The sequence below is a fragment of the Lynx canadensis genome, chromosome C1 (assembly GCF_007474595.2).
Source record: "Lynx canadensis isolate LIC74 chromosome C1, mLynCan4.pri.v2, whole genome shotgun sequence".
NCBI lineage: Eukaryota > Metazoa > Chordata > Mammalia > Carnivora > Felidae > Lynx > Lynx canadensis.
This window is the reverse complement of record NC_044310.1, coordinates 62,546,758-62,574,455: the sequence shown is the minus strand read 5'-3', so window position 1 is coordinate 62,574,455 and position 27,698 is coordinate 62,546,758. Positions and strand designations below refer to the sequence as shown.

Here is a 27,698-nt window from a genome sequence, read left to right as displayed (position 1 = left end):
TAGGACAAGTTGTCATTGTTATACAGCATTTTATTGGGATGCATGAAGATTCTGCTTAGTAAAAGTATAATTATGATGGATGAGTTGGACGAATGATTTTATCAGAAGCCGTGTTTTAAAATTCCTTAGGAAATGGGCTTTTGGAAGGCTGAGTTCTAAGTAGCCAAACAGTGCAGTTAGAATTGTTTTTGCCACAGTACCTACTGGCAAATCACTTTACTTCCCAAAGGGGTGCACACAGAAAGTCTTCAGCGAGTGGTAGGTTTTTCAAGGCTACTTGGCTACTAGAGACAGTGACTGACTAGCTGAAGCAAACAAGGGAGAATGTTTTATCAAATTCCTTTCTAATGTTAATCATAACAAAAGTTTCCAATTTCTGAAGGCAAGTTTTCTATTTTTTTACCTTAAAAACAAGACAAAACATAAATCTCACTTTTTAAACAATTTTTCTCTTTCTCACTGGTCCATTTCTTGAAATACCTGGGGTTTTACTAGATCTCCTAGTTCTTCATAACCAATTCAGTTTCTATAAAAGTTGGTATTGAATGGATGAAAAACAAAAACAATAGCCCTTTCTACCACTAAAAACAAGAAAAAACAAGGCTCAAAACATTGTGTGTGTGTGTGTGTGTGTGTGTGTGTGTGTGAACATTTGTTGTGTTACTTATGTTGCCCACCCATAACTTGGGAGCTTATTATTCCAAGAGATATACAAATTAAATAATAGATTCAGGAAAGGGTTAATAAAATTCACAGAGTAGAATCATTACAGATAATAAAAAAAAACCTAGACATTGGGTAGTGGGGCAGGGGGGAGGGTCAAATCCTTAATCATGTCAGATTGAGTTTATGGCAGACAAGCTGACCTGTACAAAAAGGTCCTCCTTGCCTATCAGAGAGTGGATTAAATCCTCAAGTAGGGTGGGAATTCTTATTTTAACCTCAGTAACTCAAAAAATCCTAGACATTGCCAACAAACCTTTCATACTATGAAGGACAAAGAAAGCACCAGGTAGTAAAAAAAAAAAAAAAAAAAAAAATCCTACACATGTGTCTCTAGCTCTTAAAATAGGATATTTTTAAAAAGGCCTCTGTAACAATAAGTGTTCTACACCTAAGCCAATGACCTACTTATTTCCAACAAAAATGGGATATCACAAATTTCAGCACATAAAGATTATTCAAAGACAAAACAAAGCAAAATAAAGATATGTTCGTTAATGTCTTATTTATAATAACAATGTGTTGGAAACCATACAGAGATCCAACAATATGTAGATGATAGTAAATTAGGACTTCTCTCATGTAACGGAGTCATTAAAATTTATGTTTATATTTTCAAGGAGTGATTCTATTGATTTTCCTTTATAGTTTCTGGATCTTGTGTCATGATTATAATTGCTTTCCTACTCTGGAAAATAACATTCACCTATATTTCTGTAATATTTTTATGGCTTCCTTTTTTATATTTAAATTTCTAATCTACATGGAATTTCTTTTTTGTAGAGGGACTGAAGTAGTAATCAAATGTGTTTCCAATTGCATATGCAGTTATCTCCAAATAGTTGTGAATAATATGCTCTTTTCCCCTCTGATTTCTGATACCATATTTATCACACAATAATTATATAATATATAATTTATATTTTTTCTGCATCTGTGCTATTCCAATGTATATTTTTAAGCTTCTCAATTGTTAGAATTCTTATAATAAGTGTATATTAATTTGAAAACTTAACAAGAAAGTTCAAATGATAGGATTTTTAATAGTAAGTGAAAACATTTATGAAAATATTATATTTTAATCACTTAAAGCACTGTGGAAGTATCCTAGAAATTGGCAGGAAGAAATAAATATAAGTATAAATTTGGAATGTGATAAAGATGAGATTTCAAGTCAGTAGCAAAGAGATGAATTATTAAATCATACTGAATTAATTGAAATACTATTTATGAATATAAAATAGATATTTATCTCCTACCTTACACCAAAATGAGCCCTGAAAATTTGAAGATTCTGTATATAAAATATACAATAAAGTAAGAGAAGAAAATTCAGGGGTATATTTATAGAATTATGGGGCAAAGAAGTCTTTATTTGAAAATATATTACCACTATATTACCACTTTTCTCACTGTATACAAAGTTAAAAGATAAACGGCAATCCAGAAAAAAATATTTTCAATGTATATATATCTGACAATAGGTCAATAGCTTTATTATATGAACCACTGCTACAGAACCAAAGAGGAAAACACAGTAATTCAATATAAAAGTTGGTAAAAGTCGTAAACAGAAAACAAATAATGGTCAATAATAGAAAGCACTGTTCACCCACAGTTAAAGAAATGCAAATTAATACATTTTTTTTTTGCTTATTAGGTTACCAAATTAAAAACCTTAAAATCTGACAGTGTTGATCAAAGTGAGGAGAAAAAAGCCTATCCTTTTCTACTGTAGTAGTGAAATATAATATTTATCACATTTTGTCAAACATATGGTGTGTAAATGTAATATCTCACCTGAGTGGATGGGGCCTCCAAATGTGGGATGACAATCACGTGGAAGCTGGTGGCACAGACAGTGAAAAGAATTCACCAGAGGCAACAAAGGAGAGACATTTATTGAATACGGAGCAAGGGAGCTGTGGGCAGGACAGCAGAGGAGAGGCTGTCTGCAAGGAGGGCAGTGGGTAGGGACTGTTTTTAAAGGAAGAAGGTGAGGAGGTACGGTGACCTATGGAATATCCTGTTTTGGTAACTATGACTGGTTATAAGTAGCCCATTTATTGGTTAGGGCCTATGGATATTCTGAGGTAGGCTGCCTGATGGGCCTGTCTGTATCCAGCCAGGGTGTTTTGGTCACTTTGGGCCCTTCTGCCTCAATGAAGTTCCAGTGCTCAAGCCTGTTATCTAAAAGTGGCTTTGGGGTGCCTGGGTGGCTCAGTTGGCTCAGGTCATGATTCTGGAGCCTGCTTCGGATTCTGTGTCTCCCTCTCTCTCTGCCCCTCCCCTGCTCATGCTCTCTCTCTCTCTCTCTTTCTCTCTCTCTCTCAAAAATAAATAAATATTAAGAGTGGCCTCTATACAATATTTATAAAATTTGTATATTCTTTCTGATTCAGCAGTTTTCATCCTAGAAACTTATCTAGTGGAAATTTGCATAAAATTTTCTAATGTTATAGTGATATAGGTACTATGAAATAGTAGACATTTAGGCTATTTCCATTTTATTACTATCAATAGGAGATTGATTAAATAAATTATGATATAGTCCTATAACATATATTTACCAGTCCTAAAAATCTTGAATATAAATGGGTAAACTATCATTTAATTAAAACACACACAAATAAATTACTATTGTAAAATGCATTAATTTAGGCATCCCAAACAATACAGTCCAGAAAATACTTGTTAGACTGTAACAGGGTATTTATACTTGTTAGTGTCATTATGTACACACAACACCACCTAGATTCTCCATTCTCAAAGACATTCCTTATAACTAAGTGTAAATTCCATGTTAAGAGATGGTGTGGTAGTATTCGGGATGTGGTAGAATTTGGCTACTGTGTGCTTTTTTTTATCCATGCCTAACCAAAAGGATGCTAGGGGAAGCACTGGGGGTTTTCTAAAATGTCGAAACAGATGAAAAAGAGAGACCTCAAAGGAAATGGAGTGCTTTGTTGATGTAACTTTCTCTGCCTGTTGAGTTTTAGGGAAGTTATTCTTGATATTTGAGTATGCTCCTTTTCTTGGGGATTTCCACTCAATTGATTTTGATGCCATCTTCTGGCTACTACAAAAACTTCAGCTTATAACAAGTGCTTAAAACAATTTTGAATATTGTCTGATGCAGCACAGTTATCAAATTAGATTAAAATACCCATCCCTTATTATAAGGTTTAGTTAAAGAAACAGTAATATTAAGAGGACAAAACTCTTCCATTTAAATTTTGCATCAATTTGGCATCTAAGTCAAGCAATAAAACTTGTCTTCAATTTGCTGTAGAACCTCTCATAAAATGGCAAAGAGTTCTCACAAATTTGTTTGAATACACTACAAGTCCAGGTGTGCTTACTACCTGATTTAATTTTTAAAATCTATATCAATACAATAAATACATGTGAAAGTAAACCAAACATTAATGAAGAGCTTATAAAAGCAATAAAAGCAATGACCTTCTGTCCGCACTCCTTACCCACAATTTCATTCCACAGAGACCATCTCTTCTCTCTCTGGTTCTCTTAGTAAGTTAAGGCTGCTGTAACAGAATGCCATCAACCGAGGGACTTATAAACAACAGAAATTAATTTCTCACAGTTCTAGGGACTGGAAGTCCAAGATTTGTGTGCCAGCGTGGTCAGGTTCTTGGTGAGGACCCATTCCCCACCCTGAGGACAGCAGTCCTCACTCTGCATCCTCAAATGGAGGACGGGGCTCTCTGGGGTCTCTCATAAGAGCACTAATCCTGCTCACAAGGGCTCCAGTCACATCCCAAAAGTTCCATCTCCTAGTACTATCACATTGGGGGTTAATATTTCAATAAATGAATTTGCAGGGGAACACATTCAGACTATTACACTGGTCTTAGTTCTTCTGGTGTTTTTCTTTTTTGCATAACTTTAAATAATATACGTATTCTTTTGTTTTGTGCTTTATTAACATTAGAAGTAGCCATTGACAGCCTGCTATGAAAAATATTTAATTCCTTTATATTATCTCTTTTCCTGATCCCGTCTTCCTCCCTTGTTTGCAGTTAGATTATTAACTTTTAGATTTTCACATAGTTACTTTTGTGACTTTAAATAGTATACTAATGCCTCTATTTCTTGTTCCATTAACTTTTGTCAGTGTTTTGACTTCTCTTTATAAAAAAGGAGTTTATTATCCTGCTACCCTTCTCTCCCTCCTTCTTTTCCATTTCACCTTCCACTTTCTATATTTACCCTTTATAGAATCAAATTTGTCATTAAGTTCAGTTCTGCAACTTTAACAGACCTTTCATGTTCTACTGGTAGAACTACTGGTAGGTTGATTCTAGAAGTTGGAAACAAGAGACTTTTATTTTGTTATAACTGTGTAAATGTTATTCAATACCAAGCCATTACATTTTCACGTCTACTAGGTCACTGGTATTAAAGTCAAATCCTTTGCTCTTTTAGTGGCTTGGTATCATCCCACATTTTTGTTTGCTTTAACATAGGGCATTGACATTCTTTATAATATTTTATTTGCCAGCAAGTTCTTTTCCTTTTAAAAAAATTTTAATGGACCTGTAGTTGACTTCTAATGTTACATTAGTTTCAGGTGTGCAACATAGTGATTGGACAACTATACATTTCTGTATGCTCAGCATGTTAAGGGTAGTTACCACCTGTCATCACAGAAAGTTATTACAATATTATTGGCTTTATTCCCTATGCTGTACTTCTCATCCCCATGACCTATTTATTTTATAATTAGAAATGTATACCTCTTAATCCCCATTCACCTATTTTGCCTATCCCCTTATCCCTTCCCCATTGGCAACCACCAGCCTATTTTCTATATTTACAAGTCTGTTTCTCTTTTGTTGTCGTTATTTGTCCAATTGTTTTGTGGTATATATACACAATGGAATATTAGCCATTAAAAAAAAAAAGAATGAAACCTTGCTGTTTGTGACAACATGGATGGACCTAGAAGGTGTTGTACTTTTTTATTTGAATAGGTTTAATCAGGGCCTCAAGGTTTTTTACCATCACAATCACACCATTTTTCAGAGGCCCCCTTTTCTTTGAAGGCCTACCTTGCAGAGCTTCTGTTTTCTCTCACTCAGGACCTGGCAAATTGTAGGTCTACTAAATAGCTTTAATTCTGGGACTTGTCTACCTCATAAGATCAGACCCTGATTTTAGAGTTGCCAGCTCTAGCAAACAAAAACATAGAATGACTGCTTACATTTTAATTTTAGATGAACAACAAACACCTTTTTTAATATGCGTCCCATATTCTGTTTCCTATATGCCAATTTCTTTCTTTCCTTTTGGACACCCTAGTTGTGATGGAGAAATTCTTAATGATTTTACTAAGAAAAGGAAGCACAGGAGGTATATTTGCTGAGTCTCTGGAAATATTTTTCTTTTCTCTCTCTATAGTTGATTGATGGTCTACTGATATATTTGTACCTTTAAAGACAATTGTGTCAGAAATTTGAAGACATTGCTTCAATGCTTTTGGTGTTCAGTGTGTCCAATGCCAGTGTGGTTCACATACCTTGTGGTAACTGTCTTCCCTGGGAAAAATTTAAAATCATTTCTTTATTCTTAGAGTTTTGAAATCTCACAGTGTGATGTAGGTCTTTTTCTCTTTTTAAATTCTTTTTGTTCAGTCCTGGGTCCTTTAATTCTGAAGAACTAGGACTCATCAGCCTGGAAAATTTTTTCAATTATCTCTTTGTGTTTTCATTCTTTACATTTTATTGGCTGTGTTTTTGGAACTCTTGTTACTCAAATCTTGGACCTCCTGGCTTCATCTTTTAATTTTTTTAAGTTTCACATTTTTATTTAAATTCCAGTTAGTAAACATACAGTGTAGTATTACTTTCAGATGTAGAATTTAATGATTCAGCACTTCTGTGAATTAATTCGCCAGTGCTAATTATAACCAGTGCCCTACTTAATACCCATTTAACCCATCCCCCAACACACCTCCCTTCCAGCAACCCTCAGTTTGTTCTCTGTATTTAAGAGTCCTGGGGTGCCTGAGTGGCTCAGCTGGTTAAGCGTCCTACCTCCGCTCAGGTCATGATCTCATGGTTCGTGACTCTGAACCCCACATGGGGATATGTGCTGACAGCTCAGAGTCTGGGGCCTGCTTCCAATTCTGTGTCTCCCTTTCTCTCTGCCCCTCCCCCGCTCTCTCTCGTGCACGCGCGCTTTCTCTCTGTCTCTGTCGCTCTCTCTCTCAAAATGAATAAACATTGGGCGCCTGGGTGGCTCAATTGGTTAAGCCTCTGACTTTGGCTCAGGTCATGATCTTCGGGCTTCTGAGTTCGAGTCCTCTGTCAGGCTCTGTGCTGACAGCTCAGAGCCTGGAGCCTGCTTCAGATTCTGTCTCCCTTTCTCTGCCCCTCCACACCCACACTCTGTCTCTCTTTCTCTCTCAAAAATAAATAAAACATTAAAAATGAATAAACATTAAAAAATGTTTTTTAAAGTCTGTTTCTTAGTTTATCTTTCTCTTTTTCCCCCTTATGTTCCTTTGTTTTGTTTCTTAAATAACATATATGAATGAAATCATAAGGTATTTTTCTTTCGCTGACTAATTTACTTCACTCTAGCATAATACTCATAATACTGGAGCATAAAGCTCCAGTCATGTTGTTGCAAATGGCAAGATTTCATTCTTTCTGATGGCTGAGTAATGTTATATATAGGTATATACCACATCTTCCTTATCCATTCATCAGTCAGTGGACATGTGGGCTCTTTCCATAATTTGGCTGTTGATAATGCTGCTATAAACGTCAGGGTGTATGTATCCCTTCAAATCAGTATTTTTGTATCCTTAGGGTAAATACCTAGTGGTGCAATTGCTGTACATAGGGTAGATCTATTTTGAACTTTTCGAGGAACCTGCCTACTATTTTCCAGAAGGGCTGTATCAGTTTGCATTCCCACTAACAGTGTAAAAGGGTTCCCCTTTCTCCACATCCTCACCAACACCTACTGTTTCCTAAGTTGTTAATTTTAGCCATTCTGACAGGTGTGAGGAGATAGCTCACTGTAGTTTTGATTTGTTTTTCTCTGATGATGAGTGATGCACATCTTTTCATGTGTCTGTTACCCATCTGGATGTCTTCTTTGGAAAAATGTCTATTTATGTCTTCCAATTTTTAAGTGGATTAATCGTTTGGGGAGGGTGTTGAGTTTGATAAGCTCCTTATAGATTTTGGATACCAATCCTTTATCAGGTATGTCCTTTGCAAATATCTTCTCCCATTTCAAAGGTTGCCTTTTAGTTTTGAATATTGTTTCCTTTGTGTGCAGAAGCTTTTTATATGGATGAAGTCCCAATAGTTTGTGTTTGATCTTGTTTCCCTTGTTTCTGGAGACATATCTAGTAAGAAGTTGTTACGGCCACTATCAAAGAGGTTACTGCCTGTGTTCTCCTCTAGGATTTTGATGATTTCCTGTCTCACATTTAGGTCTTTCATCCATTTTGAATTTAGTTTTGTGTATGGTGTAAGTAAGTGGTCCAGTTTCATTTTTCTGTGTGTTACTGTCTAGTTTTCCCAACACCTTTTTTAGACGAGACTGTCTTTTTTCCAATGGATATTCTTTCCTGCCTTGACAAAGAGTTGACCATATAGTTATGGGTCCATTTCTGGGTTTTCTATTCTGTTCCATTGATCTGTATGTCTGTTTCTGTGTCAGTATCATACTGTCTTAATCACTACAGCTTTATAATGTACAAAGTCTGGAATAGTGATGCCTCCAGCTTTGCTTTGCTTTTTCAGGATTGTTTTGGCTATTTGGAGTATTTTGTAGTTTCATGCAAATTTTGGATTTTTCATTATAACTGTGAAAAATGCTGGTGGTATTTTGATAGGGATTGCATTAAGTGTGTGGATAGTTTTGAGTAGAATAGACATTTTAACAATGTTTGTTCTTGCAATCCATGAGCATGGAATGTTTTTCCATTTCTTTGTGTCCTCTTCAATTTCTTTCATAAGTGTTTTATAAGTTTTTAGAGTACAGATCTTTTACCTTTGTGGTTAGGTTTATTCCTAGGTATCTTAGGGTTTTTGGTGCAATTGTAAATGGAATTTATTCCTTGATTTTTCTTTTTGCTTCTTCAATATTGGTGTATAGAAATGCAACAGATATCTGTACACTAACTTTGTGTCCTGAGACATTACTGAATTTGTGTGTCAGTTCTAGCAATTTTTTGATGGAGTCTTTTGGGTTTTCTACATAAAGTGTAATGTCATGCAAATAGTGATAATTGGACATCTTCCTTGCAAATTTGGATGCCTTTTATTTCTCCTTGTTGATTGATTGCTGAGGCTAGTACTTCCAGTACTATGTTAGATAACAGTGGTGAGAATGGACATCCCTCTCTTGTTTCTGATTAGAGAGGAAAAGCTCTCAGTTTTTCCCCATTGAGGATGATAATAGCTGTGGGTCTTTCATATATGGCCTTTATGAGGTATGTCCCTTCTATCCCTACTTTGTTGAATGTTTATCATGAATGAATGAATGGATGCTGTACTTTGTCAGATGCTTTTTCTGCATCTATTATGAGAATCATATGGCTCTTTTATAATGTAGTATCATGTTGATTGATTTGTGAATATTAAACCACTCCTGCAACCTGGGAATAAATAGCAACTTGATCGGTGAATTCTTTTAATGTACTGTTGGATTCAATTTGCTAGTATTTTGTTGACAATTTTTGCATCCGTGTTCATCAAGGATATTGGCTTGTCGTTCTCCTTTTTAGTGGACTCTTTGTCTAGTTTTGGAATCAAGGTAATTCTGGCCTCATGGAATGAGTTTGGAAGCTTTCATTCCATTTCTATTTTTTTAAATAGTTTTGAGAAGAGTAGGTATTTTTTTTTTAATTTTTTTTCAATGTTTATTTATTTTTGGGACAGAGAGAGACAGAGCATGAACGGGGGAGGGGCAGAGAGAGAGGGAGACACAGAATCGGAAACAGGCTCCAGGCTCTGAGCCATCAGCCCAGAGCCTGATGCGGGGCTCGAACCCACGGACCGTGACCTGGCTGAAGTCGGACGCTTAACCGACTGTGCCACCCAGGCGCCCCGAGAAGAGTAGGTATTAACTCGTCTTTAAATATTTGGTAGAATTCCCCTGGGAAGCCATCTGGCTTACACGTTTGCTTACTGGAAGATTTTTGATTACTGGTTCAATTTCTTTGATGGTATTGGTCTGTTCAAGTTTTCTCTTTCTTCCTGTTTTCAGTTTTGGTAGTTTATATGTTTCTAGGAATTTGCCCATTTCTTCCAGATTGCCCAATTTGTTGGCTTACAATTTTTAATAATATTCTATTATAGTTTGTATTTCTGTGGTGTTGGTTATGATCTTTCCTCTCTCACATTTGGGTCCTTTCTCTTTTCTTTTTTGATAAGTCTGGCTAGGGGCTTATCAGTTTTGTTAATTCTTTCAAAGAATGAGCTCTTGGTTTCATTGATCTGTTCTAGTGTTTCTTTTTTCTTTCTATATCATTTATTTCTGCTCTAGTCTCTATTATTTCCTCTCTTCTGATGGCTTTAGGCTTCACTTGCTCTTCTTTTTCAACTGCTTTATGCATAAAATTAGGTTGTGTATTTGAGTTATTTCTTGCTTCTTGAGGCAGGCCTATATTGCTATGTAGCAATACATATGTAGTTGATCTCTAACTGTCAGAGAATATCTGGTGATATTCTCTTCCCTCTTATGATGCTTTTGCTGTTTCACAAAGATTTTGGACTGTTGTGTTTTTTATTATTTGTTTCCATGTATTTTTTAAAATTTCTTCTTTAACTTCATAGTTGATCATTCTTTAGGAGGATGTTCTTTAACCTTCATGTGAGTGTGATCTTTCCAAATTTTTTCTTGTGATTGACTTCAGGTTTCATAGTATTGTGGTCTGAAAATATGCATGGTATGATCTCAATCTATTCATGCTTGTTGAGGACTAATTTGTGACCAATGTGTGATATAATCTGGAGAATGTTCTGTGTGCACTCGAAAAGAATGTATGTTGTGCTGCTTTGTACTTGTCAAGGATGGATTTGTGACCTAGTATGTGATCTATTCCAGAGAACATCTCATGTGAATTTAAAAGAATATGTATTCTGCTGCTTAGGATAAAATGTTCTGAATATATCTGTTAAGTCCATCTGCTCTAGTGTGTCATTCAAGGCCATTGTTCCCTTGTTGATTTTCTGCTTAGATGATCTGTCCATTGAGGTAATGTGGTGTTAAAGTCCCCTACTATTATTGTATTATTATCAATGAGTTCCTTGATGTTTGTTACTATTTTATATATTTGGGTGCTCTCAAGTTGGGGGCATAAATATTTACAACTGTTAGATCTTCCTGTTGGATAGACCCCTTTATTGTGGTGTGGTGCCTTTCTTCATCTCGTTACAGTCTTTGGCTTAAAATCTAGTTGTCAGATAGAAGTATGGCTACTCTGGTTTTCTTTTGGTGTCCATTAGCATGGTGGTTGGTTCTCCATCTCCTCACTTTCAATATGTAAATGTCTTTAGATCTAAAATGAGTCTCTAGTAGGTAGCATATAGATGGATCTTATTTCTTTTATTCATTCTGACACCCTATGTCTTTTGATTAGAGCATTTAGTCTATTTACATTCAGAGTGATTATTGATAGATATAAATTTAAAAAAAATTTTTTTTGAGAGAGAGAGAGAGAGAGAGAGAGAGAGATTGAGAGAGAGAGCGATCAGGGGAGGGGCAGAAAGAGAGGGAGAATGAGAATCCCGAGCAGGCTCCATACTGTCAGTGCAGAGCCCGATGCAGGGGTTGATCTCTATCTGTCAGATCATGACCTGAGCTGAAATTAAGAGTCAGATGCTCAACTGACTGAGCCACCCAAGTGCCCCTGATAGACATGAATTTAGTGCCATTGTATTACCTGTGAAGTCATTGTTTCTGGTGATATTCTCTGTTCTTTTCTAGTCTTTGTTGCTTTTGTGACCACCAAACTGCTGGTTTAGTTAACTAAACTCCTTTAGTTTTTGTTTGTCTGGGAAACTCTTTATCTCTCCTTCTATCCTGAATAACAGCCTTGCTGGCTAGAGTATTCTTGGCTGCATATTTTTCTCAGTCAGTAAGTTCAATATATCACGCCACTCCCTATTGGCCTGCCAACTTCCTATGGAATGATCTGCTAACCTTATTTGTCTTCCCTTGTAACTTAGGGGCATCTTTTGTCTTGCTGCCTTTAAGATTTTTTTTCTTTATCACTATATTTTGCAAATTTAACTGCAATATGTCTAGGTGTTGGCCTGATTTTGTTGATTTTTATGGGAGTTCTCTGTTCCTCCTGGATTTGGATGTCTGTTTCCTTCTCTAGATTAGAGAAGCTATAATTTCCTCAAGTAAGCCTTCTGCCCCCTTTCCCTCTCTTCTTCTGAGACTCCTATGATATGAATGTTGTTAGGCTTTATGGATTTAGTGAATTCCCTGAGTCTACATTTGTGATCCAGTATTGTTCTTTCTTCTTTTCAGTTTCATTATTTCCATAATTGTTTTCTATATCACTTACTCGCTTCTCTGCTTCTTTCATCTTTGTGATCATTATATCCAGTTGGTTTCAAATCTCAGTTATTGCATTTTTCATTTTAGCCTGACTAGTTTTTAGGTCTTTATCTCTGTGATAAGGGATTCCTAGGTATATTCTATGCTTTTTCCACGCCCAGCTAGTATACTTATGATTGTTGCTTTAAATTCTGGACTGGGCATATTATTTATTTTGTTTCAATTGGATTCCTGACAGTGACCTTTTCTTGTTCATTCTTTTGGGATGAATTCCTCTATCTTGGCATTTTGTCTATATCTCTGTCTTCTTCTGTATGTTAGGAAACCCTGTTAGGTTTCCTGCTCCTGAGAGCAATGGGTTTATGAAGAAGAAGTCATATACTGCCTAAGGCCTGATGCTTCCAAAAGTGTCTCTGGTGTGTGTTGTGTGCACTGTACTGTGTTGACTGCTCTTTACCTCAGGTCAATCTTCTGCAGTTTCTCTTTCCCTGCAGTGGGGAGTGTTTGAACCTTGGCCAAAGTGTGATGAGTTTTAACTAGGCGTGCTGTGGTCTGCTTGTTAAGACCTGATCTGTTTCCACCAGGGCTGAAGCTTTGCAGAACTCTGTGGTTAGTAGACATGGTATATGTGGGTATATGCTGATATTCTGGGATATTTTGCTGCTTCTCAGGCACACTTGTCCAAGAAAAGCAGCATACTTGTCCAAGAAAAGCAGCACCTGCTGCACCGTGGGGGCCAGGGCTTGGTGTAAGCAGGTTAGGCAGTCAGTGTTGGCCCTGTACTACTTACTGAGGTTAGTTTATGCTGAGAAATGATGCCTGGAGACGCAATACCACCTCTCCCAGTTGCACGCCAAGAAGGAGGAACTGTCTATCCCAGTGCATCCCAGGGGATCCTTAGGTCTCACCATCTGCTCCCAGGCTATCTTCCCCCCTCCTTCACAGGAGCACAGCCCCACCCACTGGGCTCCACACCAGCCACAGTGCTAACCTCTAAAACTCCAGTCTTTGAGCCTTGCTACTTGTAAAACTCACAAAAATCACCCCTTCTGATTTGGCCAGTAATTGCTCTGGAGAAGTGTTCTCCTTATGTGGTCCCCTATGCATTTCTCTCCCTTTCTCTTTTTCTCTTTTTGGCCTTTCTCTGTGACCAGGACTCTCTCCCCTCCACAGCACCCACAGTCCATTTCTTCCCCAAATCACGTCTCCACACCTCCTACTTTCCACAATGTGACCTCTTCTCTCCCCCTAGTTGTGTGGTTTACTCTGTCAGTCCTCAGATCTATTTCTTGGTTATTCATAATGATTTGATATTTATCTAGCTGTGATCAAGGGATGGGGCAAGCCCAGCATTCTCCTACTACCCTGCCATCTTAGCTCCTCTCCCTCCTGGATTTCTCTTAATGCCTTTTATTTTCTCCTTACATTTTTCATCTCGTTTTATTCTGTATTCTAGGAGAGTTTCTCAAATGTTTTTTAGTTATTTTGTTATTTTTTAAAATTTGGTAATCATATTTTAAAAATTTTTTTCTCTTCAAGTAATTTAGTTTACTATGACTATTTATTGTAATGACTTTTGAAATATTTGCTTGTCAGAAAACATCATTGGTTTGTTCTGATAATATTTAGCATTTGTTGTCTTGAAGCAAATATATACCTTGTGATTTGTCAATTTAAACATTAAAGTAGCATTGATAATAGGAAAGTTATTTTAAAATTTCTAAAAACAAAAAAATGCATGTTTATGATAAAAACAGTTTTTTAATATATACAGTTTTGCTAGTGAATGGATCTATGGAGCTCTGCATTCTGTCATGCTAGAAGTCTGTCAGTCCATTTCTCATTACATTTTATTTTTAAATTTTATTTTAATGTCAGTATAGTTAGTATACAATGTTTTAGTATACAGTGTAGTGATTCAACAATTGTATTCATTATTGTGTTCACGATGATAAGTGTGATTTTTAATCCCCTTTACCTATTTTACCCTTCCCCACCCCACCCCCTTACCTACCCTCTGGTTACCATCAGTTTATTCTGTATAATTAAGAGTCTGTTTTTGCATTTTCCCTTTTTCCTTTGTTCAATTGTTTTGTTTTTTAAATTGCACATATGAGTGAAATATTATATAATATCTGTCTTTCTTTGACTCATATCACTTAGCATCATACCATCTAGACCCATTAATGTCATTGCAACTGGCAAGATTTCATTCTTTTTTATTCTTTCATTCTTTATGGCTGAGTAATATTCCATTGTGTGTGTGTGTGTGTGTGTGTGTGTGTATGTGTGTGTATGCCATTGTGTATGTATTTGTCTGTGTTTGCGTGTGTGTGTGTATGTGTGTGTGTGTGTGTGTGTGTGTGTGTGTGTGTGTGTGTACATGGTATGTATGATCCCACTGGGCTGTTTCCAGATCTTGGCTATTATAAATAATGCTTCAGTTAACACAGGGGTATATATATCTTTTTGAATTAGTGTTTTTCTATTATTTGCGTAAACACCCATTAGTGGAATTACTGGATCATATGGTAATCATATGGTATTTTGAATTTTTTGAGGAAACTCCATACTGTTTTCCTCAGTGGCCGCACTAGTACACATTCTCACCAACAGTACATAAGGGTTCCCTTTTCTGCACATCCTGCTCAACACTGTTTTTTTTTTCTTATGTTTTTGATTTTAGTCATTCTGACAGGTGTGAGGTGATATCTCATTGTAGTTTTGATTTGCATTTTCCTGATGATAAGCAGTGTTGGGCATCCTTTTATGTGTCTGTTGACCATCTGTATGTCTTCAGAGATATGTCTGTTCATGCCTTCTGCCCTTTAAAAAATTTTTTTAAGATTTATTCATTTTTGAGAGACCGAGAGAGAGTGTGAATTGAGGGGGGCAGTAGCGGAGGGGCAGAAAGAGGGAGGCACAGAATCCCAAGCAGGCTCCAGGCTCTGAGCTGTCAGCACAGAGCCCAATATGGGGCTCGAACTCACAAACCATGAGATCATAATCTGAGCTGAAGTTGGACTCTCAACCAACTGAACCACTCAGGTGCCCCTCTTCTGACTATTTTTTAATTGGATTATTTGTCTTCTGAGTGTTGAGTTGTATAAGATCATTATATATTTTGTATGCTAATCTTTTATTAGGTATGCCATTTGTAAATATCTTCTCCCATTCAGTAGGATGTCTTAGTTTTGTTGATTGTTTCCTTTGGTGTGCATAAGGTTTTTATTTGGATGTAGTCCTCATAGTTTATTTTTGCTTTTGTTTCCCTTGCCTCAGAAGACATATCTAGAAAAATGTTGCTACAGCCAACGTCAGAGAAATTACTGCATTTGATCACTTCTAGGATTTTTATGATTTTGGGTCTTACATTTAGATTCTTAACCCATTTTGAGTTTATTTTTGTGTATGGAGTAAACCAGTGGTCTGGTTTTGTTCTAGTGCATTTAGCTGTCCTGTTCTCCCAACACCATTTGCTAAAGAGACTTTTCCATTGTACATTCTTGCCTCCATTTCCAAAGATTATTTGACTGTATAATCACAGGTTTATTTCTGGGGTCTCTATTCTGTTCCATTGATCTATGTGTCTATTTTTGTGCCAGTCCCATATTGTTTTGATTACTATAGTTTTAAAAAAATGTTTATGTATTTTGAGAGAGACAAAGAGCATGTGCAGGGGAGGGGCAGATAGAGAGGGAAAGAGGGAATCCCAAGCAGGCTTTGCACTGTCAGCACAGAGGCTGACACAGGACTTGATCTCACAAACTGAGATCATGACGTAAGCCAAAATTGAGAGTTGGATACTAAACCGACTGAGCCTCCCAGGTGCCCCTGATTACTATAGCTTTGTAGTATATCTTGAAATCTGGGATACCTCCAGTTTTGTTCTTTTTAAAGATCACTTTGGCTATTTGGGGTGTTTTGTGGTTCCATATGATTTTAGGAATGTTTGTTCCAGTTCTGTGAAAAATGCTGTTGATCATTTGATCAGGAATGCATTAAATGTGTAGATCGCTTTGGGTAGTTTGGACATTTTAACAATATTCATTCTCCCAATCCATGAGCATGGAATATCTTTCCATTTATTTGTGTCATCTTCAATTTCTTTCATCAGTGTTTTATAATTTTCAGAGTACAGGTCTTTCACCTACTTGATTATGTTTATTGCTAGGTATTATTTTTGGCACAATGGTAAATGAGATTGTTTCCTTAATTTCTATTTCTGCCATTTCATCATTCATGTACAGAAATGCAACAAAATATGTATATTGATTTTGTATCCTGCAACTTTACTGAATTCATTAGTTCAGTGAATGAATTCATTTATTCATTTCTGGTATTTTTTTGGTGGAGTCCTTAGGGTTTTCTATAGATTGTATCATATTATCTGCAAATAGTGAAACTTTTACTTCTTCCTTATCAATTTGGAGGGCTTACATTTCTTTTTTCGTATCTGATTGCTGTGTTAAGACTGTGTAGTATTTTGAATAAAAGTGGTGAGAGTGGACATTCTTGTTTTGCTCCTGATTCTTAGGGGAAAAACTCAGTTTTTCAGCATTAAACATAATATTAGTTGTGGGCTTTTCATTTCGGGTCTTTATTATGTTGAGGTATGTTCACTCTAAACCTTTTTGAGGGTTTTTATCATGAATGGTTGTTGTACTTTGTCTAATGCTTTTTCTGCATCTATTGAAATGATCATATGGTTTTTAACCTTTATCTTGTTTGTGTAATGTGTAATGTTGATTAATTTGCAAATATTGGACCGCCTTTGTATCCCAGGAAAAAAAAACCCACTTTGTTGTGGTGGATGATTTTTTTAATGTATTGTTGGATTCCTTTTGCTAGTATTTTGTTGAGGATTTTTGTATCTGTCTTCATCAGAGGTATTGACCCATAGTTCTCTCTTTTTTTAATGTTTATTTTTGAGAGAGAGAGAGAGAGAGAGAGAGAAAGTGAGGGCGAGAGAGAGAGAGAGAGAGAGAGAATCCCAAGCAGGCTGTGCATTGTAAGTAGAAAGTCCAACATGGGACTCAAACTCATGAACTGTGAGATCATGACCTGAGCCAAAGTCAAAAGTTGGATGCTTAATTTTCTGAGCCACCCAAGCTTCCCCATAGTTCTCTTTTTTTTATAGTGTCCTTGCTGTTTTGGTTTCAGGGTAATGCTAGCCTCATAGACTAAATTTGGAAGATTTTCTTCCTTTTCTATTTTTTTTTAATAGTTTGAGAAGAACAAGTGTTAACCATTCTTTACATGTTTGGTAGAATTCACCTGTGAAGCTATCTGGTCCTGGACTTTTGCTTTTTTGGAGTTTTTTGAATACTTATTCAAGTTCATTGCTGATAATTAGTCTGTTGATATTTTCTATTTGTTCTGGATTCAGTTTTAGGAAATTATAGGTTTCTAGGAATTTATCCAATTCTTTGAGGTTGTCCAATTTGTTGATATATATTTTTTCATAATATTCTCTTGTAATGCTTTATACTTCTGTGATATCAGTTATTTCACCTCTTTCATTTCTGATTTTCTTTGATTCCTCGCTCACACATGTGCTCTCACTCTTGCTCTCTCTGAGTCTGGCTAAAATTTATAAATTTTGTTCATCTTTTCAAAGAGCCAGCTTCTGATTTCATTGATCTGTTCAAATTTTTTTTAACTTTCTATTTCATTTATTTATGCTCTAATCTTTATTCTTTTTATTTTCCTTCTACTGTTTTTTTTTTTCTAGCTCCTTTAGGTATAAGGTTTGGTTGCTTATTTAAGATTTTTCTTGCTTTTTGATGTCGTCCTGTATTGCTATAAACTTCCCTCCTAGAACAGCTTTTGCTGGATCCCAAAGATTTTTAACCATTGTGTTTTCACTTTCATTTGTCTCCTCTTTGATTTCTTGGTTGACCCATTCATTGTTTAGTAGTATGTTATTTAGCCTCCATGAATTTGTGTTCTTTTCAGATTTTTTCTTGTGGTTGATTTCTAGTTCATAGCATTGTGGTCAGAAAAGATGCATGGTATGACTTACTTCTTTTTGAATTTGCTGAGGCTTGTTTTGTGGACTAATATGTGATCTATTCCGGAGAATGTTCCATGTGCACTTCAAAAGAATGTGTTTCTGCTATTTTAAGATAGAATGTTCTGATACATCTTTTAGATTCACCTGGTCCCATTTGTCATTCAAAGCCACTGTCTCCTTATTGATTTTGTTTGGATAATCTATCCATTGATGTAAGTGAGGTGTTAAAGTCTCCTACCATTATTGTGTTACTATTGATCATTTCCTTTATATTTGTTATTAGCTGTTTTATGTATTTGGGTTCTTTTGTGTTGGGTGCCTAAATATTTACAATTGTAATATCTTCTTAGATGGTTCCCTTTATCATTATCTACTGACCTTCTTTGACTCTTTTTACAGTCTTTGTTAGAAAGTTTATTTTGTCAGATATAAGTATTGCTACCCTGGTTTTCTTTTCACTTCCATTTTCCTGATAATTGCTTTTTTATCCTTCATTTTCAATCTGCATCTGTCATTAGGTCTGAAATGAGTGTCCTATAGGCAGCATATGGATGGGTCTTGTTTTTTTATCCATTCTATCACACAGTGTCTTTTGATTGGAGTGTTTAGTCCATTTATATTCAAAGTAATTATTGATAGGTATGTATTGCCATTTTCCTATTATTTTATGGGAGAGGAGGGTGTGTAGCTCTTCTTTGTTCCTTATCTTGCTCTCCTCTCTCACAGTTTGTTAGCTTTCTTTAGATGATTGGCTTGGATTCCTTTCTCCTTATTTTTGCATATTTGTTGCTAGTTTTTGATTTCTGGTTACCATTAGGTTTGTGTATAACATCTTTTTTTAAAGTTTATTCATTTTAAGGGAAAGAGAGAGTGTATGCAAACAGGAGAGTGGTGGGGTGGGGTACAGAGAGAAAATGCCAAACAGGCTCCATTGATAGTGCAGAGCCTGATGCAGGCTTGAAATCCTGAACCATGAGATCATGACCTGAGCCAAAATCAAGAGTCCAACATCTAACCAACTGAGCCACCCAGGTGCCTCTGCATATAACATCTTATCCTTCTAACAGTCTGTACTAAGTTGTACATTAACTACAGTTAAATGTATACCCATTCTTTCCTCCTCTCCTCCCCATGTTTTAGGTGTATGATGTGATACTTTAAATCCTTTCATTTTGTGAATCCTTTGACTGATTTTTATAGATGTACTTAATTTTACTGCTTTTGTGCTTCCTACATTTTTTATTCCTGCTTATGGTCTTTTCTTTCCACTCAAAGAGTCCCCTTTAACATTTCTTGTAGGGCTGGTTTAAATGAAAGACTGAGTTCCATTAACTTTTGTTTATCTGGGAAACTCTTTATCTCTCCTTGTATTCTGAATGATAGCCTTGTTGGATGGAGATTTTTTCTTTTAGTACTTTGAATATATCATGCCACACCCTTCTGCCTTGCAAAGTTTCTGCTGAAAAAAATCAGCTGATAGCCTTCTTGTGTCCCTTGTATGCAACTGTTTTATTTTCTTTTGCTACTTTTAAAATTCTCTCTTTCTCACTAGTTTTATTACCAATTTAATTGCTGTGTGCCTTGATGTGGACCTTCCTGGATTGATTTTGTTGAGAGCTTTCTGTGCCTCTAAGATCTGGATTTCTAGTTCCTTCCCAGATTTGGGAAGTTTTCAGCTACTATTTCCTCAAATTTTCTCCCCCCTTTGTTCTCTCTTCTCTTTCTGGCATCTGCATAATTCAAATGTTAGTACACTTGATGGTGTCATTGAGGTCCTTCAGTCTATTTTCATTTTGTATTATTATTATTATTTTTAATTTTATTATTTTTTTGTTTCTCCTGTTCAGCTTGATTGCTTTCCATTACTCTGTCCTTGGGATCACTGATCTGTTTCTCTGCTTCCTCTAGTCTACTATTCATTACATCTAGTGTATTTTTAATTTTCGTTATTGTTTCTTCATCTCTGATTGTTTCTTTTTAATGTTTTCTATCCCTTTGTTGAGGGTCTCACTGAAGTCCTCCATTCCTTTCTCAAGTCCATTGAGTATTTTTGTGACTATAACTTTAAATTCTCTATCAGGCAGATCTATTACACTTAGCTCTCTTGCTGTGATTTTGTCCTGTTCTTTTATTTAGGACAAACTCCTCTGTCTCCTCATTTTGTGTAACACTCTATGTCTGTTTCTGTGTGTTTGGAGTCTCTGCTATGTCTTCTTCTCTTGAAAGTAATGGCTGTATGAAGAAGAGGTCCTATAGTGGCCTGTACTACAATGTCGCCTGTTCACCAGAATCTGGCACCTTAGGAATGTCTCTTATGTATGTTGCGTGTACCCTACTCTTGTGGCTGTGCTGCATTTGCCTTTAATTGAGTCATCCACAGTGGCTCTTTCCTTTTTTGGGGCAGTGTTTGGTCCCTATATTAATGGGCCAGTTTGTGGCCTACTTGCACTTGAGTTGAGTCAGACCAAGTATTTGCTAAAGATATCCATGGGATAAGGTATCCATGGGATAAGGTGAGCTTGGGGTCCTCCTCCTCTTCCATCTTCCTCATATTTTTAATCTTTAAAAACCATCTTATTCTCTAATTATTCCTTTGTAATGACATAGTGTTTTTATTTTATAGACAATCTGCTTGAATTATTTTGAAAATACTGGATTTTTTTTAATGTCCATCCTATGCCCTAAATTATTTGATTTCATCCAGCATCAGTTTTTGTTTACTTCAGTCTTTTTCTTTCATATTCTGATTTCTCCTTACTTTTCTGATTCTACTTGATCATCCAATATTACTAAAGAAAGACCTAAGTTGCTTGTGTGAATTCATTCCATGGCTACATTAGTAGGTCAGTTTTCCTGGGAGACCTCTGTCCTATTTAGGGTGAGGGGGCCATGTTTGCTTTCTGATTTCACTACAGCATAAAATGATGGGAAGCTGGCTGTCAGGCATAGGCTTTCAAAATGCCAGAATATGAAGGCTTGTAGGCTGGGGCACCAAATCCCATACAAGTCCTTGCTAACCCCAGAAGGTTCCACAAAAGAGGCCTCGGTTTTTGCCTATTTTTCCTGGACATTGGAATTCCAAGTGCAGGGGTATGGGAGAAGCAGAAAGGTGATGATTTGCATTGTAAATCTGTATATAAACCTTCAATTAATCTTGTTTTCAGCCACATTTTTCACTGTCAATTCTGAATCCAATATCTTATGATTTCTTTCTTTCTTTTTTATTTTAAGTTTATTTATTTTGAGAGAAAACATGCATGTGAACAGGGAGGGGCAGAGAAGAGAGAGGGAGAGGGAATCCCAAGCAGACTCTGTGCTGTCAGCACAGAGCCCAATGTGGGACTCAATCTCATGAACCAGGAGATCATGATCCAAGCTGAAATCAAGAGTCAGATACTTAACCTACTGAGCCACCCAAGCACCATCAGCATCTCATGATTTCTAACATGCAAATTGTATCCCATTCTTCTGTGCCCTGGTGTGGTGCATTCATTACTCAACACACTCTCATATGTTTTCCTTCTTCCAAAAATTGTTGAACTCCTTTATGCAATTGTGAATAGATCCTGTTTTTCCTACCCTTAGCTTGCATGGTGAGGTTTATAACTTTTTAAATTTAATTTTATTAAAATTTTTTTAATGTTTATCTATTTTTGAGAGAGAGAGAGAGAGAGAGAGAGAGAGAGAGAATGAGCAGAGGAGGGGCAGAGAGAGAGAGGAAGACACAGAACCAAAGGAGGCTCCAGGCTCTGAACTGTTAGCACACAGCCCAATGTGGGGCTTGAACTGCCAAGTTCTAATATCATGACCTGAGCTGAAGTCGGACACTTAACCAATACCTGAGCCACCCAGGTGCCCTGAGGTTTATTACTTTTTAAAAATTTCATTCTTTTATTTCTATGAGTCTCAGGAAATAGGAGAGATAGGCTTAAGTGCATGGTATATCCTCTTGAATTAGTAGTTATCAGTTGATGATATTTTGTTGATTTTTGGTGGAAATATAATTTAAGTTAAATAGTTACTTCCTCAGTCACTCCCACAGAATTGTTCAGCTGCAACCACCATCATCTACTCTGTACCTGAGGAATCTGAGGTTCACTGAAGTTTAAGGATATCAGATACACTGATAGAGTGACTATAGATTTGTGCTGGAAAACTAAGGACGACTCTAAGATTAAATGACAATTACTTATTCTCGAATTGTTCTCATTCTACAACATTTAGTAAATATCTGGAATGGGCCAAGTACTAGGTTAAGTGTTGCCAAGATAGGGATATAAAGGTAAATAAGGTATAAACCTTACCCTTGACAATAGCATAATCTGGTGAATAACATGAGTTTATGTAGCATTTTGCAGTTTATAAATCAATTCTACCTATGGGAGACACTTGACACCTAGTGATTTACAATTCATAGTTTTAACTATTCCCATGGAACTCCAGTGATCCATGACCTGCAATAATTGATTCATTTGCTTAGGTACAAATTTGAATCACATGTACCACAAGACTGTGGGTGGTAGGGTTGTTTGAGTGCTGAAAGAGCAAAGCTGGCTCTTAGGGAATCATGAAGTAGTCTTGTGAATACTGTGTATAAATTTATGGCCATATTCTTGAGTCATCTGAACTTGATAGGATTACAAACATGAAATTGGTTTATTTTTCCCCCATCATTGCCCTTAACAAAGTTCTTTCAAGTCTTTCTTCTTTGACATCTCGATTAGATTCCATATCTTCCCAGGCCCTTACTATTGTTGTAGAGTTCAGTGTAGTCCAGTTTAATATTTGAATCTCATTTTTTCCAATCCCCTAGTTCAAGTTTGAACCCTGCAAGGGAACTGAGAAAGGAAGAGAGGGCCTGGTTTGCTGTCTTCCTTCTTTTCCCTCTCTTCTGGTTCTAGTTCTTTCTTTGTGTTGTGAGGGCTGGAAGGAGAAGGAGTGTCTGGCCACTGCCCTAGTCCTATGTGTTTGTTGCTACTACAGCTAAAACATAATTAACTAGCCATCAACACCCTCTTTAGGGGAAGCATCCAAAAATTGGCTGTCTCATGGTATACAAGGGGAAATTCTCTGGGAAAATCCTTACTAAATAGTCCTTTCATTTGAGAGATCAGCTTTGGCATGCCTGTATCCAAACCCTTTTAGCTCTATCCCTGGTGACTCACCTCCTGTCTCTTGATGGCAGATGAGGTATCACCAGGGAGGTGCAAGCCCATTTACTTGATTCCATATCCTCCTATAATAGGCTGCTTCAATGCTGCCCCCATTGGCTTTTTTTTTTTTAACCCTCTTGTGGTCTCGTTGGGTCTCATTTCTCATTCCCAAAATGGGCACAGAAGACTGATGAATAAGTCTGCCACAGAAGAGGTATACAGTTGGAAAATGACATGCTGATCTGCTCTTCCTACAGGTACCCTCAGTCTTTATGAGTGATTCTCAGAGCCCTCTGTAATTTGGAATTGAGAAAAAAAACAATTCACAACTTCAATGAGGAGGAGATGGAAGATCCTCTAAATTGTGATCATTGTCTTACCAATACAACTATCTCTAGTCTGCTTCCCTACCCCCACCTTTTTGCTTACATAGACCAGGGCAGGAAGACTGTAGAAGTGATGCAGGAGTCTAGCCAGAAATTTTTGTGGAGAGCTTTCTTTATTCTTACCTTTGGGTCCTATTTGGTGATTCTGAGTCAGTAGGAAAAGTATTACTCAACACTCTGTTATACATTTTCTGCTATGCATGTAGTCACATTAATTAATTAATTGGGGACTTGACAAGGTGTTGGGGACATTGAATGTTTAGGGCTGTGTTCTCTCAAGGTATGGCTTATAGACCACCTGTGTCTGAATCTGCTGGTGAGAAAAAGGAAAAAAATGTGAATTCCTAGGCCTCTTATGCTAATATTTGGGCTCTCAAAGGTAGAGAAGGGGTCAGGAATCACAATTTTCAACAGACACTCCCAAGATTTAGAGATACATACTAAAGTTGGACAACCACTTGTCATGAGTCCACAATATATTATTTTATCTCCTTTCAACACTTCTGTGAAGTAGGTAGGGCTGGTATTATCCTAATTATACAGATGAAATTGAGATTCAAAAGAGAACCATGAGTTGCCAAATGGCAGAGTAACCTGCTTCCTAAAATTAATGTATTGTGAATTTATCCATTAAACATTTTCTTCAACATTATTTTCTTTTTTTCTTTTTTTTTAAGTTTATTTATTTATTTTGAAGGGGGGAGACATGCAAGCCAGGGAGGAGGGGAGAGGGAGGGAAAGGGGGGAGAGGGGGGAGAGGGAGGGAGAGGGAGGGAGAGGGAGGGAGAGGGAGGGAGAGGGGGAGAGAGGATCCCAAGCAGGCTCAGAGCCTGACACAGGGCTTGAAACCATGAACTGTAAGATCATGACTTGAGCCAAAATCAAAATTTGGCTTGACTGACTGAGCCACCCAGGCACCCCTCAACTTTATGTTCAATGACAATGTAATCTCCTTTGTGGATGTAGAATTCTTTATTTAATCAATCTGCTATTAATGCACAGTTTGATTATTTTAACTTTTTACTATTACAAAAAGGAGCTTTAAATGTTAGGCAGTTTAAAGGAGAGTTGGGAACTATATTGTAGCTGCCTAGAGAAAATGAAGCCAATTTTTAAAGGTCATTATATTAAAAGTATTTAGGATCTGAAATGATATGGCACATTCCATAGTCACTAAAACGATTATTTTATGCTGTTTTCTTAACAGGAACAAGACCATATTGTTTTACTTTAACTTATTCAGCTGTACCAGTCCCTCCGTGGTGATAAACCTACAGTGCCCTACCACACAGGTAAGACAAAAAATACCTTGAATGTTAGAAATTCCACCTGAATTCCATTTGAATTCTGTGTGTGTGTGTGGTTAGTGATGAATTTATGGAAGGTGGGAAGACCTAAGCATGAGCTTGTGTTTACTCATATAAAATCAAAATGTAGCATCGCTAAGGAACCTCTTTGATTTTGTCCAACCACCTACCCCCAGAAGTGGTATTTTTTTCCAGACCAGTATTAGGAAGAGAAAAGCTAGCTACTATAACTAATAAACTCAAGTTTTTCAGTGACTTAACACAATAAAGTTTATTGTTGATCATATAACAGTTTAAGGCTAGTGTTTATGGTCAGTAGGCAACTCTTCTCTAGGCTTCTTTCATCTGGTGGCTCTGTCTTAAGTCCTTCTCATCATCTGTATCCACCTGCCAGAAGGAAATAGAAGATGAATAAAGCATCTCTGCTCTTAAAAGCCTTGGATTAGAAGTGTCACACATTGAAATTCTACTCATACAACATATATATTAGTTTTATATGTTCACACCTGCATGCAAGAAAGAAGGACTAAAGTAATGCAGTTAGGGGGTGAGGCACAGACTTCAGTGGGCATTTAGTTGTGTCTTCCATAGTCTGTCCATCTGTCCTCCAGAATACCTTTCTTCTTTCCAAGGGAGACAACCCAGTGTCCCGTGTAGTACTGTCTTTAACCCAGAGTTCAGGATCTATGGGTGATACATTGTCTATCAGGTCTTTCCACTAAATGAACAATGGGGAATGGAACTAGGATAATTAGAATACAAACTCCCATTCAGAAAGGGAAGGGTGATAAACACATAGTGGTCTGTAGTGCATGGCACTGGAGAATAGTGCTTTATTTGACCTGGATTATATTTTCCATTTCATCCTATAAGTCCTTTACTCAACCAACTGTGGGGTTATTTCCTATCTGCTAGCTTCAGACCACATCACTACTGAGCATTGGAGATATCTGTGGGGGGGGGATGCATAGAGTTCTAAAGCTCCCTTCATGTTGTGTAAATTCAGCAACTCAAAGATTATTTTAACAGTCAAAGGCCTTTTCAGGTTAGCTCATGAATTCTGTAGCAGCACATCTGCCTCAAAAACGTAATAGGCTTTTAACCTATTTGCTGCTGCTTTGCTCCATGTGCCAGTAAACCATTGCCAAAGATCTTCCCTGATCTAGTTAGTAAATCTGTTTGCTTTTTTTCTTCCTCATGTCTCTCTCAGACTTTTAATCTCTTATTTACCACTGAGACTAAAGCCAACTTGAGATATTGACATCTTAGTTCTGTGACTACCTCTACCACAAGACTTTGTTTTCTACCATAGCCACCCACTCCCAAGGCCAAATCCTTGACCATGTCAGTACCAGTACTTGCCACCGTTGTAATATCAATTTCAGACATCCTACTGTCTGACCACCTCAAGTCCTCTCACATTCCAACTCCAATAATTGTAACTCACCAGGACCTACAAACCCCTAATACTAACCTCTTCACAGCATCCCTCAGTTCCCTCATGTTTTCATTTCTTTCTTTGTCTGACTTAGATTTCAAGGTCCCTCTTTAAATTCACTCCCATATAAAAACCCTCAATTTCTGTGCCCCCCTCCCACTTAGCTGTTCTTTCCTGGCAGAACTTCATCCCTACCTAAATGTGGCTCTCTGCCTATTATTCTATGCCTGAACTCAGGCAGCTGTGAGTTCTTGGAGAAAATACACATAACTGTCCTTTAGACTCAGAACTACTAACCTCAGTGTCCCTCAGTGCTGTCTCACAACTACACTACAGACCCCTTATCTGTTTTCTAGTCTTCTCTTATAGAAAACATTTCCATACCTTCTCTTCTTACCTCAGACGCCTAAGAACTCCTGCCCAATCTCCTTGTCAGCCTCTGACTTTGCTTCCTACTTCACTGAAAAAGTACAGGCATTCAGAAGACGACTTTTATTTTTTTTTATTTTTATTTTTTTATTTTTTTTTCAACGTTTATTTATTTTTGGGACAGAGAGAGACAGAGCATGAACGGGGGAGGGGCAGAGAGAGAGGGAGACACAGAATCGGAAACAGGGTCCAGGCTCCGAGCCATCAGCCCAGAGCCTGACGCGGGGCTCGAACTCACGGACCGCGAGATCGTGACCTGGCTGAAGTCCGACGCTTAACCGACTGCGCCACCCAGGCGCCCTCAGAAGACGACTTTTAAAAGCTCCTGCAGTAACATCCTCTTGCCTATCAAGTGTCATTTATGTTCATATATTTGTTCTGCTTTTCTTTGTCTCACTGTGTATGAACTGCCTGCCCTCCTAAAGTCAGCCTATCCATTTATGCATTATATCTCACCTGCTTTCACATACTCAAGCACATCATTGCAGAAATTTTGTGGGTTTTTTTTTATTACCATTGTTCCTTCTCTACTAAATCATCTCCATCAATATACAAACATGCTGTTATTCCTTCTATCTCAAAAAATTTTCTCCTTGATCCCACACCCCCTTCCAGATACTGCTCCATATCTTTGTACCTCTTTTTTGCAAGTCTTCAAAAGAGTAGTCTATATTCAGTGTGTCTAAATCC

General features: G+C 37.0%; 1 protein-coding gene across 1 annotated transcript in view; it reads left to right on the top strand.

The window, feature by feature from the left end:
- Positions 1-27,698, top strand: part of SLC44A5 (solute carrier family 44 member 5) — a 116,012-nt gene that overhangs the window by 32,394 nt on the left and 55,920 nt on the right. Inside the window, exon 5 of the mRNA XM_032594087.1 lies at positions 25,042-25,126. Within this exon, the coding sequence (XP_032449978.1) occupies positions 25,042-25,126 (85 nt within the window). The remainder of the gene's footprint in view (positions 1-25,041; positions 25,127-27,698) is intronic.